Source organism: Fukomys damarensis, unplaced genomic scaffold (genome assembly GCF_012274545.1).
Source record: "Fukomys damarensis isolate Sample0158 unplaced genomic scaffold, DMR_v1.0_HiC HiC_scaffold_30, whole genome shotgun sequence".
Taxonomy (NCBI): domain Eukaryota; kingdom Metazoa; phylum Chordata; class Mammalia; order Rodentia; family Bathyergidae; genus Fukomys; species Fukomys damarensis.
The window spans coordinates 27870614-27891630 of record NW_022900942.1 but is presented as its reverse complement, the minus strand read 5'-3'; the positions used below and the strand labels follow the sequence as shown (position 1 = coordinate 27891630).

The following is a 21017-nucleotide window of genomic DNA, read 5'->3' as shown; positions in this document are numbered from 1 at the left end:
CGATGCCTGGGTCTGTGGCAACAGCAGCCATAGTTTGGGAGCCACAGGATGGGATGGGCCTTTCTGAGGTCTCATTGGATAAACACAGGTGCTGCTGGCTGGGGTCTGTGGAATGGATAGCTGTGGACCTAAGATTTAAGAACACAGAAAGGACTTTTCCTGGGTTCTGTGGGTGAGTGCAGTTGGAACTTGGACTTGTAGTGCTGTTAAGCACTTTCAAGGAGCTGTAGGATCCAGATGATATCTTCTCCAGATTTTAGGGAACAAGTACGAGTGGTATCAGGGATTTTGGCACCAGCAATTGTGGTCCAAAGTCTGTGAACCATGGAAAAGATGATCCTGAGTTCTTTCATGTCATCTAAGCTTGTGGCATTGGTATCCATGTCCCTTAAGGTGTGGCGCATGAATGAAACCACTTATTGCCCAGGGTGAGGACAGATGATGGTAGAACTTGTGTCTTCAGTATTAGTGGTCCTGGAATATCCCTACTACATATAGGAAAAGCTCTGGTGGGGATAATAGTTATGGCGTTGGTACTTACAGTTCTGGAACTGAACCATTCCTCAAGGACAAGTCTGAGTAAAGGTGAGGCTTTTTGCACCAGCTGCTACAGTGCTAAGGCCAAGAGCTTAGGAGATGTGCCCTAGACCCTGCTAGGCAGCAGTGGTTATGATCCCAAGGTTGTGGGCTGGGAGGAGACTTTCCTACTTTCTATGGGGCAAGAAAAGATGGACTTGGGCTTGTGGCTGTGGCAGCTACTGGTCCTGAAGCTGCGGGATGCTGTGGGAGTGGCTGTCTTCCCCTCAGTGAGGTGTGAGGCAGCACAAGGCTTCTGGAAGTCCCTACAGGAACACTTCCTTCATAGCTCACAGATTTTGCTAGTTTGAGTTACAGGGGTTGGGGTGATCCAAAGTGAGTACCTTCTTCAGAACAGAGGCATCACTTTTAGACCATCCAGATAGCTGAACTCTATTTAAAGCTGTAGAGACTGTGAATTCTTCAGTTAGGACTGCTGGCCTGCTGCTATGATATAGGTTGCTTACACTTTCCTACTTTTACCTACCAGCATCAGGACTCCTGCCCTTTGCCAGGGAGTTGGTTTGAAGCTTCAGATTTCTTTGTTCTTTTCTCTAGGTGTCTCTAGGGTTCCCATCACTTCTTTGTTAATTTCCAGTTTTCTCTGTCACTGAAATATAAGTGCTCCTGTATTGCCTTGACTCTTCTCTTTAGTACATGATGTTCTATTCAGCCATGTTAGAAAGAATTTTCTTTCTAAACTAAAAATTCCTATGAAATAGCCTAGTCTTAGACAAATCCAGTAAATTGTATGAAGTCCTTCTGCATCCATATTCACAGAAAATGTTTGTAGTAATAAAATCTTGTTTTCCAAAAACTTAAACCAAAGGTCTTCTTTTAGAAGTATTTTTTATGTTATTAAACTCTTCAATAGCATAAAATTTTTATGTTGCTACACAAAATTTAAATAAGGAAGCTGAAGTAGATGGGAATCCCCTAATGGATGGTAACCAGAGACCTCCTATAGGATTTCTATACTCTGGTTTATTCATTATGCATCTTGGCTCAGTAGAACTGTTTTATAATGAAACTGCAAGATGACTCCAGTGGGCAAATCAACCTTTCTTCTAGAGATGGACTCTTATCCCCAGGAGAATTGATACTGGATGAGAAATGCTAGACTAAAAAATTCTCTCATGTTGGCTCTAAAAGTCAGATTCCATATCTTTAATCCTCTTGTGTAAGTCACAAGTAGACATTCCAGAAGTTATGGCAACTTCATGATTGTTGTTTAAATGCTTCAGGGAACCAAGGAACATTGACGGTCTTTCTAATTGGAATTTATAAATGGATTATCCACAGTGAAATACCCTGACCTAGATTTGGCAGGAGTGCCTTTAGGGTTTTAACTGCTATACTTGGTTAGAAAGTTTGGATTTCTCTCCGTGTTAGAATCTGCTTTCCTTGCATATTTGTTGCAAATATTTTCATTATAAATTTTCTTAGATTTTAAGGCAAAAACCCTGATAATTTTGAAAGCATGAGAAGTATTTCTTCCTATAGGTTGTATTACTGAGGCCATCTTGATTGATAATTGGTTAATATAGAGGTAAATCCACACAGTTTGTATTTGGAACCTTTTCTTAAATGCTCTGGGAGCTTTCCACTTATTTAAGATGTTACCCAGACTCTCCTAAAGGTAAGAAAATCTTTGTGCATATAAATGGTTGAACAAAACATACTACTCTGTTTATAAACATGAAAAGGAAGTCACCAGCTCAATCACCCAGAAGACAGAGTGAAACGTTGTCAGTTGCTGCTGTAGTGAGAAATTTGTCGGTTAAGGTGAATCTCAATGGATGAGGCTTCTGACTTGAGCTAGAAAACTTTTAACTCATATTACTCCTTTGGCTTAAACAGTCTGTTACTACTTAATTTTTGAAATATATAATATATTCATATGCTTCAGTTTTTTAGGGCTAAAGGTGTAGGGAAAGTGGGAAGGGTAGGGGAAAGGGAATAAAGGAAAAGAAAAAAATATGAGAAAATGAAAAAATGGAAATAAAGTGTTTGTAAAGGGGGAGGGGGGAAGGGGGTTGAGGGAGGGCAGGGACAAGGGGAAAAAAATGAGAATCAAGACCTGTCATGTAAAGGTACAAGATCCCAATAATGAATGCAACTGTACTATATACCTAAAATGTACCAATAAACTCAATAAAAAGAAAAAAAAATATGACAAGATAATTCCCTTTTAAAAATCCTTACTCCCTGAGCTGGGATATAGCTTAGTGATAAAGTACAGTACTTGCCTATCCTAAATTTGGCAGGAGTGCCTCTAAAGTTTTAACAGCTGTGCTTGGTTAGGAGGTTTGCATTTCTCTCCAACTTAGAATTTATATTCCTGTATATTTGTTGTGAATATCTACATTATAAATTTGCTCAGATTTTGAGGCAAAAATCCTGATAATTTTGAAAGTATGAGAAGTATGTGTGAGGAAATGTGAGGTCTTGGGCTTAATCCCCATGAGCATACAAAAAAAAAAAAAAAAAGGTTTCATTCCTATCACTACTTTTCCTAGGTTTTTCCCCCATATCTTTCTAGATATTATTGATGAAACCTATGACTATATTTCTACCAATACACCTTTTTCGAATCAAGCTGCCTACCACTGTTTTTTTCTACCACAGTTATTTCTTTCTCTAAAACAGCTTTCTTTAAAGGTATGATTAATATACATATTTGAAGTGTGTGGTTTGATATATCTTTATATCTATATCATCTATATCTATACCTCTGTCACTGCAGTCAGGATAGTGAAGGTACCCATCACCTCCCAGCATTTTCTCATGCTCCTCTGTAATTGTGAAATAATGAGTTTTTCTTATAACCATCTTTTCATGTGCTTTTTTGCTACATATATATCTTCTATGTGGACATGTACATTTAAGTTTTATGTGAGTGCAAAGCAAGGTCTCAGGTATGGATCTAAGTTCATTTTTTTCTTTTTGCATATTGATATCTAAATGTTCGAATATAATTTATGCAAAAAAGGATATCCTACCTCTATTTCATTGCCTTTGTATCCTTGTCAAAATCAGCTGTCCATGTATGTGTGGGTTTATTTCTGGACTCTGCTATATTCCCTTGATCTGTTTGTCATCTTTTGGCAATACTGTGCTATTTTGATTATTAGAGCTTTGTAATAATTTTCAAGATAAAATACTGTTAGCTTTCTGTCACTCAAACAAGTATTTGAGATAACTGACTTAGAAGAAGGGAAGTTACTTTCTCATTGCTGAGATAAAATACCAGACACTCATAAGTTAAAGGAGGAAAGGTTTATTTTGGTTCATTCATAGTTTGTAGAGGTTTCATTGTAGTTCGCTGGCTCTAAGGCAGGGTGGCATGGTACAGGGATATCGCAGAGGAGAAACAGTCCATGGCAAGGCAAGCAAGAAGCAGCAAGCAGCAGAAACGGTAAGCCTCCCTTTCCCTTTTATTTTATCCAGACTATAAGACTTTTGGGTGGTGCAACCCACACTCAGGGTGGGGCTTAATTTATCCACACCCAGATCTATACTAAACCAATTTAATTATCACACTCCCTTAATTGTAGTATCGTACACCCTAATCCAGTGTGACACACCCATGGTCCAACCACCTCCCAAAGCTCCACCTGTCAGCCCATGAGGCTTTGGGGGAACATCTAGATCAAGCCATACAGATTTATTTGGCCCGTGGTTCCAGAGGTTTCAGACCATGGTCATTTGGCCTATGGCAGTGAATCACAGTGGGAGTGCACAGTGGAGGAGGCCTAGTCATCTCATTGGAGCAAGGAATTGAAACATAAGGACAAGAGGAGTTCCAACACCTCCTTTAGGGCAGACCCCAATGACCTAACTTTCTACAACTAGGGCTCACTTTCTAAAAGTTCCACTGCCCCCCAGTAGTGCCATAGGCTGAGAACCAAGCCTTTAACACAAGCAACTTTGAGGCACATTCAGGACCCAAACTGTAGCACCTTCCAACTTTTTTTTTTTCCAATAGTTATTTGGCCATTTTAAGTCCTTTATATTTCTGGATGAATTTTAGAATCAGTTTGTTAGTTTTTTTAAAAATTCTATAGGTTTTTGTTGGGATTGCATTTACTCTATGGATCAATTTCATCCCCTCCTCCTCTCATTTTTTTTTTTTTAAACATAAGAAGTAGCCACCACACACATTGTTCTGCTCCTGGATCTTCTCACTGTACAATAAATCATGGAGCTCTTAACTTAATTTCTGGTGGTCTGCATTCTAGCATCGTTGTATTCTGTCACTGGGATGTAACTTACTTCATTTTAGCAGTCGTCTGTGATGGATTTTTAACTTATTGCCAATATTTTGCAATTACAAATGGTGCTACAGTACAATAATCATACCATGTCATTCCCCTTGTAAGCAAATACATCTGCAGGATACATTTGAAAAATATCATTGCCAAGCCAAATGGTGCATGAATTTGAAACTTTAATGGATATTGCTAAATTGCTCACCCAAGAGTTTTATAAATTTATATTCCCATCAGTAAGTAATAAATTAGAAGGCCTCCTGTGTCACAGCTTCAACAGTGCATTACTATTTTCTTTTTGCCAGGCTAATAGGTGAAGATGGTTTATCAAAATCATTTCAGTTTGTATTTAATTATACGGCTAAGTTTAAATATCTTTTTTGTGTTTAAAACTTTTTATAACTCTTTTTCATGTTCTTTGTTGCTATGGTCTCAATATTTGTGTACCCTCAAAATTCATATGTTGAAACCCTAACATCCAAAGTGATGGTATTAGGGATCACTTCAGGGGTTGTTAAAGTCATGAGAGATTAGCACCCTCATAAAATAGGCTCATGGGAGCTTGTGTTTTCCACCATGTAAGGGCATAAGCTAAAAACTACCATCTCTAAACCAAGCCTTCCTGTTCCTTGATATAAGACTTCCCAGCCTCCAGAACTTTGAGAAATAAATTTTTGTTATTTAGAAGCTACCCAGTTTATAGTGTTTTTTTGTAGCCAGTCAGAACTGAGATATTCACCCATTCTGGGGGTTATATTTTTGGAATATTTCAATTCTAATGAAATATTTATATATTACAGATATTAGCCCTTTGATATGAATTAGAAATATTTCAATTGCTGTTTGCCTTTGCTTATACTTTTTTTGTGTTTACATAAGGTTTCTATATTTATTTGAATTTATTAGCCTTTTCTTTGAGACTTTTATTTATTTGTCTTAATTAAAAAGGCTTTCCTATTCCATGCATAATTAAACATTCTCCTGTTTTTGTTCTGGTGTTTTTCTTTTTTTTCCTACATTTACATCTTTTATTTCCTTGATATTTATTCCACTATACTGAGGTATCCATTTTGTATTCCTGTTGTTCCAATGCCATTTGTTAAAATGTTCCTCTCCCTTTATGTCAATCCTTGATGCCACCTTTATACATAGTAAATTTTCATATATTTGAATCTATTTACAGATTTTCGTTCTTCTGTTTGTTGAAATGTCTGTGTAATTATGAATGTCACTGCTATAGTTTGGCTCTAGTATGTCCCCAGAAGGCCTTTATCAAAGGCTTGGTCCTCAGCATGGTGCTATTGGAAGGTGGCAAAAACTATTAAGCAGTGGGGTATCGTGGGAGGTTTTAGGCCACTGGGGATATTGGACAGGGGCCTCTTCCTCCTTCTTCTGTTTCCAGCTTTGAAGTGAACAGGTTTTCTCTGCCATGTGCTTCTGCCATAATGACTCAACACAAGCCCAAAATCAGTAAGGCCAACTAATCATGGACTAAACCCTCCAAAATAAACTTTTCCTCTTTTTAAATCTCTCAGGTATTTTATCACAGCAACAGAAAACTGTCTAATGCAACCACTGAGCTACACGCTCACCCAAGATTAAAGTTTATAACTCAGTGGCATTTTGTACATTGACAGTATTGTGCAGCCATTATAGCTATCAAATTCCAAAACATTTCCATCACTCAACCCCCACCCCACCCCCACCACAACATCGCTAGCTTTCAGATTCAGGACTGCAGTATCAAACTCCTGCCAGAATTTCAGCCTAAACATTTCCAAGCCTCCACAATCTACAAACTAATTTCTTAATATGTATCAATCTTCCCCCATATATAGCCATATGCACTGTGTGTGTATATGTACATACATCCTGTTTGTTGTTTCTCAGGAGAACCCTAGTACTCACTAAACACACACTCCCCATTGTCTCTTCCTTGTAGCCCCTAGGAGCCACTAATCTGTTTTTTGTCCGTGAATTTACCTACTCTGGGCACATACATGAAATTTTGTTTTATTTTATTTTATTTTTTGGTACCAGGAATCAAACTCAAGATCTTGAAGCTTGCAACGCAGGCATGGCACCACTGAGCTAAATCCCTGGCCCCCAAATTTAAAAATACATAATCTGTTAAGTTTATCTGCCTTTGCTTAGCATATCCTCAAGCTTCATCCACATTAGAGCATGTATCAGTATTGCATCCCCTTTTATGGCTAAAAGGTATTCCTTCGCATTTGTACCACATCCATCTGTTGATGGACATTTGGGTTGTTTCTACCTTTTGGCTGTTGTGAATAATACTGTCATGACTCAGTTCTTCAGTGTTTGTTTGAACATTTTGTTTCTAGTTCTTTTGGGAATTTCTTGGTCAAATGGTAATTCGTTTAACTTACCGAAGAAGACCTGCCAGAGTAGCTGTTCAGAGTAGCTGTTCCATGTTCCATTCTCACAAGCAATGTATCAGAGTCCCAGTTTTTCTACTCAGTGTAGCAGATATCCCTGCCTAGTACTAGCAGGCTATAAGTGTCGCATGCTTCTTGCTTTCCATAATTTGGTTATATTGTTTTAGATCAGGAGTCAGACCAAAGCCCTGCATGACTCAAGTGGGCATGTCAGATGGCAGACTGGGCAGGTGTAGCTCCTACCCCAATGGCTGCCACAGAAACGTAAGAACTGTTCTGTGAGGTGACAGGGGTCTGCTGAGGTCAGTTTGACCCCACTTAAAATTCTTTCCCCTGAATTATGGCTTCTTACTGAGCCAGTAGGTTGCTTGCTGATTGCACCTGGTCCCAGTTATGGTTTGTTCCATCTAAGTGAGACAAGCAGTGCTTCCTCCCTTACAGCCCTGCTTGGCGCCATCATGCCAGATGTTTTGCAGTATATCACTAGATGCCTTCAAAACATACCCTGCTCTCACTTTCTGCCCATACTTGTAATCAATAAATACTGGATGCGCTTGGGGGCTTTTGTCTTTGTTGCCCAGAGCAGCACTGATTAGCCTCAAGACCCAGCTTTTTCTTGTCTTTATTCTTATTAGTTTTGTGTTGTAGTAGCTCACAGGAGACCAGAACCCACTGCAGGAATCTCTGGTGACATTCCCTTTCCCGTTCTCTATATTATATTCTATTATTACTATGGCCATCCTGGTGAGTTTGCAGTGATATCTTACCATGGTTTTGGTTTGCATTTCTCCAGTGATTAATGATGCTGAACTTCTTCTCATATGCTTATTGGCCATTTATAAATCTTCTTTGGAGAAATATCTGCTGTAGAAAATCATTGTTATCATGTTTATTTTTAAGTGCCACAACTTCCACCTCTTCGCAAGATTTACTTGAGTATCTTGACAGGCCTTTTTGTTTTTATAAATGCACCAGAAGTGTTATGGTATCCATAACTTCCCAGCAGACTGTGACTGGACTTTTAGATGCCATCTTGCAGTTTTCCTAAGTTCCATTCACATCATCTGAAGGCAACAATTTTTGAAAATGTTTCATTTCCATCAGGGCACACTTCCCTATCACATTGACATATCTTACTAATCATTTCATTCCCATTACATGTCACTGCTCAGCAGTTCCTGGTACAGAACATGACTAACAGCCTTTAGGTAGTGCTTTCTCGTTAAAAATATCCCTCAGACAACTTTAGTGTAGTGTTCTGTTGCAGGGAGAAGTGGCTTCTATTTTGTTTTAAGGATGATCTCCTAGTTATGCTCTGAGGCTTTTTCATTCCATGGCTATTGCAGATGCTAATAACCTCCTCTTTTTCCTCACCCTGAGCACCCCTCATACGGATACTGAACTCTTATTGCCTGCTGCTAGTTATGCTCCCCAAAGAAGTTCCCGACCTCTGGCATACAAAGAACCTCCTTCTCTGTGGCAATAGTCACATTTTGCTGGTGGGATCATGGTTTCCCTTGTGTCCAGATGCTAATAACCTGTCCGGAAGCCAGGTCCTCACACATACCACTCTTCCAGCCTCAAATTCAGGGCTCCTACCTCCTTTTTACTTGCTCACTTCCTCTTTGATTTCCTAGTTTTTGTCCATTTTTATGCCAACCATTCATCATGTATTTCTAGACTATCTGCTCACTTATTTCCTCTTTTCTGGTTGCAAAAAGTTGAGGTCATTTGGAAGAATTGCCCCTTGTCTAAATACACTAAGATGCACAGTTTGGGGTACAGCACAGTGGTAGAGTGCTTACTTAGTATGCAGGAGGTATTGTGTTTTATTGCAGCACTGCCAAACACACACACACACACACACACACACACACACACACACACACACACACACACAGATTCACTGTCCCTAGGAAAGACTTGATTGCATTAACTATAAATCCATATAATCTGCCTCTAAATCCTAATTACCTTTATCAGTCACATCTCACCCAACACTTAGTACCTTGCTCCTAAATTTATTTCTCACCTCCATAGCACCCCTAGTTCCCCGAGAAACCTTGCAGGACTACATTCTTCTATCATATACCTTGTTCTTAAAAAGACAAAAACAGAAGAATCTAACTTTTAAAATATTTAAAAAGATTATACTTTCCAAAGCTTTTACTAAAACATTTATTTTTAAACAAAAATATACATTCAATCTCAGATTTACAGCATATAGAAATAATTTATCCAAAGCAATTTGTATTTTAAAACTGTTAATATTGCACCTAACAGTATAAATCTTTGACACATTTGTGTTGTCAACCTTTCCCACAATTCAAAAAACGGGAGAGAAATCTATAACTGACAAAATTACACAGGCTAACTTTTCTGTAAAAAATAGAGAAAGAAACATACAATTCTTTTTATTTACAAGATAAAGTTGTAAACTTTCAGAAATTTATTTCCATAGAATAACCTTGAATTCTTTTTATCACACCTAGAAAATGCACTATAAAATTATAATTAAAATTTTCTGTCCTGTGTACATAGAAATGTACACTTGTGATTTCTTCATAGGACTTGAAAGGCATAAAATGAGAATGAACATTTGTCTTTGTTTTGGTACTGGGGATTGAACTCGAATCCTTGTGCTTGTGAGGCAGGCGGCAGAACCACTGAGCTAAATCCCCAGCCTGACAAAAAACATTTGGAAAAAATAACTCTTACCTTATGGAGGAGGATATTTTCCTTAACCACATAAAGTTATCCTTAAAGTTTGAAAGATAGCACTACTCCCAACAGTTTTTTTTGCTCAAGGCACAAGACAGGTGACAAAGAGTGCAGTTTCTGTTTAGGTCCCTCATAAAGGACTTTGCATGTATAGGCAAGCATGGGAGTTTGCCTTCCAAAATACAGCTCTGGGAAATGTTCTGCAAGGCCTTAGCAGATCATAGTCTCTCTTCAAACATTTATCATTTTTTGTGGTGCGAAGATTCAATTTTTTTCTAGCTTTTCTGAAATACACAATTCATTATAATTGTCTATAGACATCCTACTGTGCAATAGAACACCAAAATTTATTCTCTTAATTGTAATTTAGTACCCACTGATTATGCCCTCAGTTTTAAAAAATTGTTTTGTAAAACACCTGTAAATCTTTGTTAGGGCCAGCAGGTAGATCAGTGGTAAAGTTCATTCCTGGCATGTACAAGGATCTAGTTTCAGTCTCCAGCCGCACACGCATGTGCGTGTGCACACACACACACACACACACACACACATTCTTTGCTAATAATGTGGCCAATGGAGGAAGAAAATCTCTGGGAAATCCGTGCTGAAGATCTCAGACAGAAAAATTCAATTGCAATTTTATAATGCAGGGTCATTCGAACTGAAATATAAGACGTTTTCTAATTCCGTTGTCCTAGATTGAATCTAGATTAAAACATTCCCTTTGAATCATAATGACCATAACCAGCTGAGTAATAGATTCTCTTGGTGTTGCTATTGCATAATAGCCCAACCCAAGTAGTTTGTTATAAAAATTATTGTCTTCAGTATCATTGTGACACATTTAGTTAAAAAAAAATAGTCCTGAGAGTCTTCCATAAAAAAATAGACATTTCTGGTTTGCTGGTGCGCAGCAGCGGGCAGCCTCAGCTTTCCACAGTGCGCCGGTACTCTGCTGAGCCCTGGTGCTGGAGGCCCTCATCCGCAATGATGGCGTCCAGTGGTGCACGCTTCCGGCGGATGCTGCGCCCTGACGAGATGAGGTCTGCGTAACCCCGCTGATGGGAGAAGGCATAGGCCGAGCGCCGTGAAGATGCTCCCCGGCGAAACACGTTCTGCCTCCGCTGCCACTGCTCCTCGGCCTTAAACCTCTTGCGATGTTTCTGAATCTGTAAAGGTGGAAGATGCAAGAGGGCTGAATGTGAAGTTCAGTGTGTGACAAAGAGGACTCCTGACCGAAAGGAGCTGGGCAGAAGCTGGCCCCGGCTAGGGGTGTGTGTGTGGTGCTCCTAAGGCCTTGCAGCTGGAAAAGAAGTGGCTAGGGTGTGTGTGTGTGTGTGTGTGTGTGTGTGTGTGTAGTGCAGTGCTCCTAAGGCCTTGCAGCTGGAAAAGAAGAAGCCAGGACTTCTCTTTTTTCTAAACTAATGCTCTTTCCAAGTTACAGTTCATTCAGACTGGTACAGGTTGAAGAGAAAACCGTACATGTGGTTTTGCGCTCTTGTCCCTGTCAGAGGGCAGGGGGAGCCAGGGTGGGGAGTTACTGAAGGCCGCCTGCTCACCTCCACTCTCTCCTTTCTGGAAGCAGATTTAGTACAGGTACACCTCCTCCATTCACCACATTTTTCATGGGACTGATTGATTTCCCTCGCTAGGTATTAATCCAAGGATAGGTTTGAGATTTATTTCTGGCGAGTCTCGAGGGAAATGTGCTATGGCTCTTGGGTGAAAAATCCTGGGGATCCTGAGGCAAAGTTACGGAATAGACTCTTTTCTTCCCTGGATATTGACATGTTGGATGTGATGCCAAGAGCTACTGTAACACCTTCCAGTGGGTGATGAAGCTAATAATGAAGACAGTGTCAAAGAGAGAGAGACATGGAAAGAACCTGAACTCCTTTTTTGGCAAAGTAAATTTGCTCAATCATCTGAACTCAGAGCCTGAAAATTATTAACCAAGTGCAGATGATACATATTGTTGAGACATTTTGAGTCACAGCTTTCTGTTACATGTAATTCAAAGGATCCTGCTATAGGAGGGTACATTTTGCTGTAAATAACGGGGGATACAAACCCTTTCTGCTTGTATGGCAAAATGTTAACATCGTAGTTGTTATGAAGGAAGAAATATATGGGGCTTCTTATTGTACTCTTTTTTGTTTACATTTGGACATTTTATATTCAAGAGCAAGCAAACAGAAATCCCACCCCAAAGGGCTTATTTGCAAGATGGAGTTACAGAGAAAGAGAAACATTCATAAAATGCCTTCTAACCAAGCTTTCCGTGAGTATGGAAGTGTGCAGGAAAGGTGCTACTGGGAAATGCTTTGTTTCCTGTGAGGGACATGCAGGGTTAGTGGATTGTTTCTGTATACCTTATCACTTTCTGATGGCCAAATGGTCATTGACAAGAAACGGATGGCAACTACAGGCAGTAAACACACTGCAACGGTCAAGATGATAGTCAGCCAAATATATGGTTGCCGCAGGGCATTGGAAGCTGTACCTGGAAGGAACATGGGAATAAATCACAATGGTCGTTTCATCCTAAGTACATAATTCATATTTTCTTACCCACAAATTAGCCTCCCCAAAATAGCCCATTACTGCTCAAGGAATGGATATTTTAAAGCAGATTAAACAGGCTGTGAATGCAGCTCTGTAGTAGGATGCCTGCCTCCCATGCACCAGGCCCTGGGTTCTATTCCCAGTACAATGTCAGTCAGTTGATCAGTCCACACAAAGCTAAATGAACAAGGTCAGTTCTTTGTCACAGGCAAATGTACATAAATAAACAAGGGAAAAATGCAAAATAGAATTTGGGGTTATTGCTCAGTGATGGAGTATATGCTTAGAATGCTCCAGGCCCTGGGTTTGAATACAGCATGTGTTTTCATGCACACGCACGCGCGCGCACACACACACACACACACACACACACACACACACACACAGAGCAAAATTAGACAATCATGACTTCTAAATATTTTTAGGAATTTACAAAAACACTTTGCAGTTTCTAGTTTTGGTTTGACCCTACATATTAAACAAAAAATTGCCACTGTCAGTACAAGGTGATTCATATGGGACATACCATTCAGTCAACTCTAAGAGCTGAATATCATCATGGCCACATAAGGACACTTACCTGGGGAAAAGTTAAGAATCTGCCCAACAAATTAGTAACAGAGCTAGCTACAACACCTGATTAAAACTTGCTTCTGTCTGATTAGAGCCATGTGTTTCCCACTGTGGTTTGCCTTCTAGATTTTTTTTTTTTTGTATGGGGAATTGAACTCAGGACCTTGCACTTGCTAGGCAGGTGCTATGCCACTACACTAAGTCTCTGGTCCTGCCTTCTAGATTTTTATGTCAAAGGAAGTAACAATTTGATCCTATAATACAAATAGGTAATCAGTTAGTATATATTACTCAACTGTCAAAAATCTAGAGCCACATTTATCAAAATGTTTTCTGTACTTACATTTTTAAATTCATAAAAATAACAATTTTTATTTTTAAATGCAGTTTTTATACTACAGATGTATGAGTTTTTTGTTTTGTTTTGTTTTGTTTTGTTTGTACTGGGGATCAAACTCAGGTCCTTGCACTTGAGAGGCAGGCAGTGGAACCACTTAGCTAAATCCCTGGCACCTGAATACATTAGTTTTACAACTACTTCCTATGGGAACATTTTAAAGTACCTGGGCCTTAAGTTTTTTCAGTCAATAAGGAAAAACACATCATGAAAAAGATAAACCCCATTATAAGAAAAGGCTTATCACAGCAACTGTCTCATAGCCCAACAACTGCTCACAAAAACCCCAATCTTTTATAGGGAAACAAGTTTATAGGGGTCATTTTCACAGTGAATCATCTAAGCTCTCTATTTAAATTAAGAATCTTCTAAATTCTAGTTTAATGCTTATTAATATTTGATATTTATGATACTTATGATATTTATAGCCACTGAAATTCATTCTAGCATTTGTCATTTTCTTTTATTTTTATACAATTGGCCACATAACCTTTATTTTCTATTATTGCTCTATATACCTATCTTCAAAGATGTAGCTAACTTTTCAGCTGGTATTCCCTCATATCAGTATTTCACAGTTTGATTAGCTACTTTAATATTCTTAGGGGCTTGAACCATTTCAGCTTATTGCCTTTTTCATAATTAGAAATGTGGTGGATGTACAGTCTTTGTACAAGTCACCTTGCTAAAATTTGGTATGTTTTATCTTAGGGTATTTTCTTTAAGTGGAAATATGCAGTCAAAATTTTGAAAAGTTTGATGGTCCATTATACATTTTTCATAAACTGCTTTGGAAAGATTGTATTACAGTGCTACCAGCAATACATGTATACTTAATTTACCAATAATCTACTGATACTTGATTTTATGTAGGAAAAAAGTATTTTATCTAAACTTTCAGTCATTAAACTATGTAACAAGTACACAATTGTATCTTAACATTATTTTACTGGCTCACCACCTTTCCCACCCATTATCCTTCATTTTCCATTCAGGACACTAACTTTTACTAGAGCTAATTTGCCTCTATGAATTTGTTTAATTTACCCAAAAGTTATGCCAGAATCTAATGACATTTGTCTGTACATTTATTTTTGGAATTTAGAAAATACCAACCTGTAAATTGAAATGCAGATGGAAAGAGAACATGTATTCCAGCACTATGAAAGTCAAACATGATGCCAAAATAAAGTGCAATGCTTCCAAAAATTGAAAAAGCATTCACAAAAGTCCAATAAGAAGTATCCAAGCCAATCTGTTGGGAAATCAGAGAAAAGCAGCACATTCATTTTAGGGAGTTAGCAAGAAAGAAAAGATCTAAGAATTCTGAAAATGGGATTTCACAATTTAGGCATGATTTGGCTGGAATACCAAACAATCAGAAGCCAAACCATCCCTGACTCAGGCAAGAAAGAAAATGTGCTTGCAATGATGGATGAAAATAGCACTCATTCTATAAAGAGGAAGGCTTGGTTGGAGAGAGAGCAGGCTGTACACAAACTAGCCTATGTACAGATACACCGGTACCAACAGGCCCCAGGTACAGTCAGGAAAGCCACGTACCTGGAAATTTACTGTTATTACTAGAGCTGAGGCAACTGTGACAGCAAAAGATTGGTAGTCTGAAGGTGCCTCTCCATCCTGTCCCACAGTTTGCAGATAAGCTCCAAGAGGGATGAAGAAGAGGACCATTGAAGTTAAGACTCCATGCAACAAGCTGACGAAGAATCTCTTATAGTTGAATAATAAGTCTCTTTGTCCCACTACATACAAACCAGGGAATCGGAGGCTTAGTTTGTCGCTCACATCCTTAAGGGGAAAACAAAATTAGAGTCATGTATTGTCCAGTAGGTCAAAGATAGATGGCAGAGATGTCAGCAAGTTTGCTGTTAAATCATAGGATGACAAGCACTAAATGAGATGACAAATCCTGTCAAATTTCCATGAGCAGAGATCAATGTCATAGTTTTAGTGCACCATTATTTGATATTTAATTCAGAAAAGGACTAAGAATTTTATCATATTGTTGCTTAGGGCAAGAAAATGTAAGAAAAATAGGGATGCTATTTTTTTTTAACCTTTTGAGAGAATATATATACTTTCAAAAATATGTTTAAATACATGTTGATACGTTAATCCTTAATTATCCCATTTTACTTATTAAAGCACTTTTTCTGAGAATTGCTATTAAATAAAGTGTAGACCAATTTGGAAATTAAATTATAAATTTTGGAAAGTGTTAAAATTTACCTTTAAAGTAAATAATATACAGATATACTAGACTCTTGGGTGTCTAAATAGTCAGGTCTTAGTGTCTGAAAGGAACATTCTAATCAATGAATTCAAAAGAGTCCCAGAAATCCCCCTTTTTTGTTACAAAATGAGCATAGCAGTGATTGCCTCACTACAGAACTCTGCTAGGGTTTCATCAGGATGAAATAAAACCTAGACGGTGTACTGACATCGCTGCTGTAACCTCTCCAGCAGGCATCACCTTCTCCTCTCCCCACACCCAGCTCCTACCTGGTCGAGCAGCCCCATGAGGAGCACAGGCAAGCTGGAGTAGAGCACATTGTACAGGGTGATGAACCAGTCCTCATACACCGTCTGCAAGGGAAGACAGAGGCTCTAGGTCATACACAGACAACTGGCCAGGCTGGCGGACACATTTACCTGTTTTCTCTGAGCAGAAATGTCCCCAGCTCAGTGGGGATTTTGCCCACTTGAATAAATACCCCTCATCTATACCTGTAGGAGATAAGCATTTGTTTCTTCTATCCAGTGGGCAGAATCTCAGACCATTCCCACTCCTAGCTGACACCCTAAGTGTGCTTAGGTGCTCCAAAAAGATTTTGGTAAAAGACTCTATTGTGATTGAATAATACTAGAAAATGAATGTCATTTTATCCCCCTTTATTAATGAAATAGAATACTTGATAACAGTGGTTCAAAAGGCTTGTAGATACTATTAAATTTTTTTGGTTATTTTTATTTTGCAAGGTGAGCATTTCCATGAAAACATTTTATAAAGCAGCATCTGCCTAAAAATAAAAGAAAACATGCTTCTGAAAGGGATAAATTGCATTAAGCACCCATCATTCCTTAAGGTGGGATAGAGGAAGTGGACTGGGGACCCAGAGTCAGGAGTTTGTCCCCAGCCCTGCTCTGAGTCACTGCTAGCTCTCACCCCAAGGCTCCTTTGTCTCCAAGGTACAATGGCAGGGCATAAAAGAAGATTTGACAGCTCTAGGTACCAATTTAGGTTCATTTAAAAAATGATATTTTTCTGCTACATTATCAGTCTAACACAGAGGTAACCCCTTCTCATTTCAGCAAAAACTGAAGACAAAAAAACAAAAACAAAAAAACGGAGACATGAAAATAGATCTGTCATTATCCCCAATTTATGTAATCCCTTTAGCTTTGGTCAATTATAATGTTGTACTTCTCAGCTGGCAATTTTCTATCACAAAACAAAGTAACATGGAAAAGTAACCGAAGATGAACAGAAAAACACAAGTAACCTCTAAAGGTATATAAAATATTCTTAAAGACCAGAAATATTCCCAAAAAGGCATACTCTTGATTATACTCCAACTAGATATGTACCCCAAACTACAAATAGAAAGGAAAAAAATATTTGCTCATTCAGAATTAGAATTATATTCATTTAAGAGATTACTCAATTAAAAAAAATATTTAGGGCCGGGGGTTTAGCTCATTGGTGCCCCCACCTGACTCACAAGTGCAAGAACCAGAGTTCGACCCTTGGTACCAAAAAACAAACAAACAAAAGCATTTTATTACCTGTGCAGAGTAGCCATTGAAGAAGGAGTACCAGAAATGAACCAAAGTAAATGCAAAGTTTTTATAAAAGAAGTATCGCAGGAACTTGCACATCCTTATGTAAGACCACCGGCCATGCACCAGCAGTAGCCTCTGCAGGTATCTGAACTGGGCGAAGGAGTAATCACTGGACATGACAGCTTGCATTCCTTCTTGTCCGCTTATTCCAACACCAATGTGGGCAGCTATGAGGCAGAGGGAGACGATACTATGGATCATAAGTGGATCTTAAGGCAAAGCATCTGATGACAAAAAATGTTTCTATAGCAATACAACAAAGACATACACATTAATGGAACAATACACAAGCTCTTGTTCACCATCTGTCTTTCCCAACTCCAAACCCAGCTCAAGAGTCAGAGGTACAAATTGCTAAATAAAGCCTCCATAAATATCTGTGAAAGTCTCTCAGGTGGGTGGTGAATTCCATTTGGCTTATCCACCACCCGTCTATAAGCCACCCACAAGGTAAGCCCCAGGCATCCATTTGTGCCCTGTGTGTCCCTGCCTAGTTGACCACAACCGCATCAGCCATGGGCAGATGCATAATCTGTGGTAAATACTATGAATTGGCTCTCTCAACCTTTGTTCCACCCTTGTTCTAATTGGAGAGGTTCCCAAATTACTTTGTGGCTAGGTTCTCATTGTGAATGAGGTTCATTGTTTATACCCACTGGTAACTTGAAAGTAGAAGTGAATGGGAGCCTGGCAACCCTTCCCTTTTTGGTATTTCTACACTAGAGCTCATACCCATTCTCCATCTGCCCAGATGTTGCTAGGCAACTGCAGTTGAGCAGCTCTTCAGAGAAACCTCAAAGGCAGAAGCTTTTGTGAGTGACCAGTAGTTATAGACTCAGCCTAGAACCAGTTGCTTCAGTCCATCAAGAGCTTTTCAAAGCACCTAGTCCTCTGTATTAAGCAGTTTTTGCTAAAAGTACCTAGAGGTCTGTTTCCTGCACTGAACCTTAATTGATGGAAAACCCAAGCTGGGACAACTAGTCTCCCTCTCTTGGTCTTCTGGAATTAGTGTTTAGAGGTGTTTGTACCTGGAATTTTAACATGTGAATTCCTAAAATGTGGAATGGATTTTTTTTTTTTTCTGAAGGGTCTGAGAGAGAAAGTATTGGCACAGTGAGGGAGAGAGATAGACTGACAGATGCTGGGTTCCCTGTGAACTCTCGCGCTGGTTCCAGCATCTATCAGAGGCTTGACTTCTTGAATGGGCAACGTGAGACTCTATTTATCTTTTCAAATGAATTTATGTTTTCTGAAGCTTACTTTGTTTGCCCTCCTATACTTATAATCAAAAGAGTTCTGTCTAACATCCTCTTTAACTTTCAAAAGCTTATTTATTCATGGCTCACTATGACCTTAATATATATTTGTTTTTTTTGTTTTTGTTTTTGTTTTGTTTTTTTTTTGGTACGGGGGACCAAACTCAGGACCTTGTGCTTGTGAGGCAGGTGACCTTAACTCATGTGTGTGTGTGTGTGTGTGTGTGTGTGTGTGTGTGTGTGTGTGTGTGTGTAGGAAGTTTCCAGAATGGATAACAATTGGTCATAATTTTATTAATTCTTCCAATAGCTATGAAATAACATTTCCAAGGTAAAGAATTGTTAATTTTATTTAAGTAGTAAAAGTCATGAATGTAAAAACTGACAGTAAGAAGAGAAAATGTTTTGGCTAACACAACCTATTAGTACTCAAACACTGAGAAGTGACTGTCAACACTTCCAATTAGAAGTTTCAAAAATCCTGCCGCAGTTGCAGAAACCAAGGTCTGGAAAATTCAAAATATAACTGTAGTGACTAGTCCAAACCTATGTTTTCAATTACCCTTTGCAGTTCTAAAAAATGGAATCAACTGCCTTTCATTCTGTATTTATGAGTTTTTTCAAAACACAAATAATTCCTAGACCATGTGTGGTTGCTAAACTGTTCTTTCCTCCCAAACCATGACCATCTTTCCTTTCCTGAACAAGCCTGAACATGGAGGGATAAGTAGAGAATCTCTCTTGGCTTTTGAGGCTAAGGAAGAGAAACCCCTGACCCAGGCCCTGCTATCAGTTCTTCAGCCTTTCACTGAGAAGACCAAAAACATGTGAAGTAAACATGGGCATGGTTTATAGCATAACTAGAGGCAGCTGAGCAGATGTAAGGCAACACTGCTTCTTGGTAGGGTTTTCTCCCCTAAAATCTGAGTATAAGCAGGGAAATGTTTCTGAAGTTACAAATGCAGGGTAAAATGCCTCACTGGTAGGCATTGGTAGTTTGAGAATTCCTTAACAAACTGATTTTTTCTGAAGGCATCCAGCTGGTATAAGACATCTTCAGCACTACACAGGCAGAACACACCTCCAAGGGTCTAGGGACCTTTGCTAAGGACAGAAAAGTGGTCACAATTTCCTCATTTCTATAGTTGATGGTCAGATTGCTTTTAACATCTGAATTTCACTGTACAGTAAGTCCCCAACTTACAAACACTCAAGTTTCGAACTTCCACAGATACAAACACACCTTGCATTTTTTTTTTTTTTTGCTTTACATTGTATATTTGAGTTGAAGGTATATAAGACTCATTTAGTTGGACTTACAAACAAATCTGACTTACCACTGTTCTCCTGGAATAGAATTCATTTGTAAGTTGGGGACTTACTATACTTCTGTGACTAGCAAACACTTTCCTTCTGTATGTTGTTCTTGATGCATCTGAAAGAACTGAGAGCTTTGACAAAGTCAAAAAAGGAGCCAGGTGTGATGGTGCACATCTATAGTCCCCGTACTCAAGGAGGTCTTAGTTTCCTATATTTTCATCCCAAATGGTGCTCTAAAGTACCTAGCATATAACAAGATTTAATGAAAAATTTAAAACAAGAACAAACCTTTACGAGGTTTATATATATTGACTTTATTCTACCCATATCACCATCAAGTGTTAAACTGAGAAGAACAAAACAATCTTCAAGTCTGTCATACAATAAAATGGTAACTCTGCAAGGCAAACCACCCCCTCTTGCCTTCTCTAATATTCAGAAGACTATGTTATAACTGAATAAAAATGATGTTTAAGTTACCTTTTGGCACAGTTTTGTTAAGGGCACATAATGGAAAATAAACTAGAGCTGTCTAGAGAGAAAAGTAAGAGCAATAAATACTATTTGGATGGTAAGACAAGCACATGCAAAAATCAGTGGAGAAGAGTTAAACTGGCAGTGGCAATAGATATATGCATTGATAAAAAAGCAAGAAGACATACGTAATATAGGTGACTCCTTTTGAGGAAGATAAAGTTGGAATATTCTTAGTACATATCAAGGAGGAAGAGGAGGAGGAGGAGGAGACTCTAAGAAAAGAAAGAGATGGACTTGTGAGTCACAAAATAAGCCCAATTAAAATCTAGTTATGTATAATGCATTTAAGCTACCCAGCACAACAGGAATGCATATATAGGTGTAGTCATGTAACAATTGATCTTTGAAGTAACAAGAATGACAGTACAGAGTTGGAAGTAACATTGGAGAAAATTTTCTTATTTTCAAATGAGAAAACAGGTCTGAGCATAAACTCCACCCAACACAGGCTATTAGCAGTAGGAAGAGAACAAGTATTCCTGTCTCACTAGCTTGGGCATTTTTACTACTTCAATGGAGCACCCCTAATTAAAAA

At 38.7% G+C, this 21017-nt stretch overlaps 1 protein-coding gene across 2 annotated transcripts in view; it reads right to left on the bottom strand.

Moving 5' to 3' along the window:
• Positions 1 to 9704: 9704 nt before the first annotated feature.
• Atp8b1 (ATPase phospholipid transporting 8B1) overlaps positions 9705 to 21017 on the bottom strand; it is an 84762-nt gene continuing 73449 nt past the window's right edge. For both annotated transcript variants that reach the window (XM_019209219.2, XM_010635450.3), the window contains exons 23-28: positions 17313 to 17536; positions 16029 to 16112; positions 15069 to 15314; positions 14622 to 14760; positions 12343 to 12473; positions 9705 to 11139 (exon numbers count right to left, since the gene is read on the bottom strand). In XM_019209219.2, the coding sequence (XP_019064764.1) occupies positions 10897 to 11139; positions 12343 to 12473; positions 14622 to 14760; positions 15069 to 15314; positions 16029 to 16112; positions 17313 to 17536 (1067 nt within the window). In that variant the 3' untranslated portion in view covers positions 9705 to 10896. The remainder of the gene's footprint in view (positions 11140 to 12342; positions 12474 to 14621; positions 14761 to 15068; positions 15315 to 16028; positions 16113 to 17312; positions 17537 to 21017) is intronic.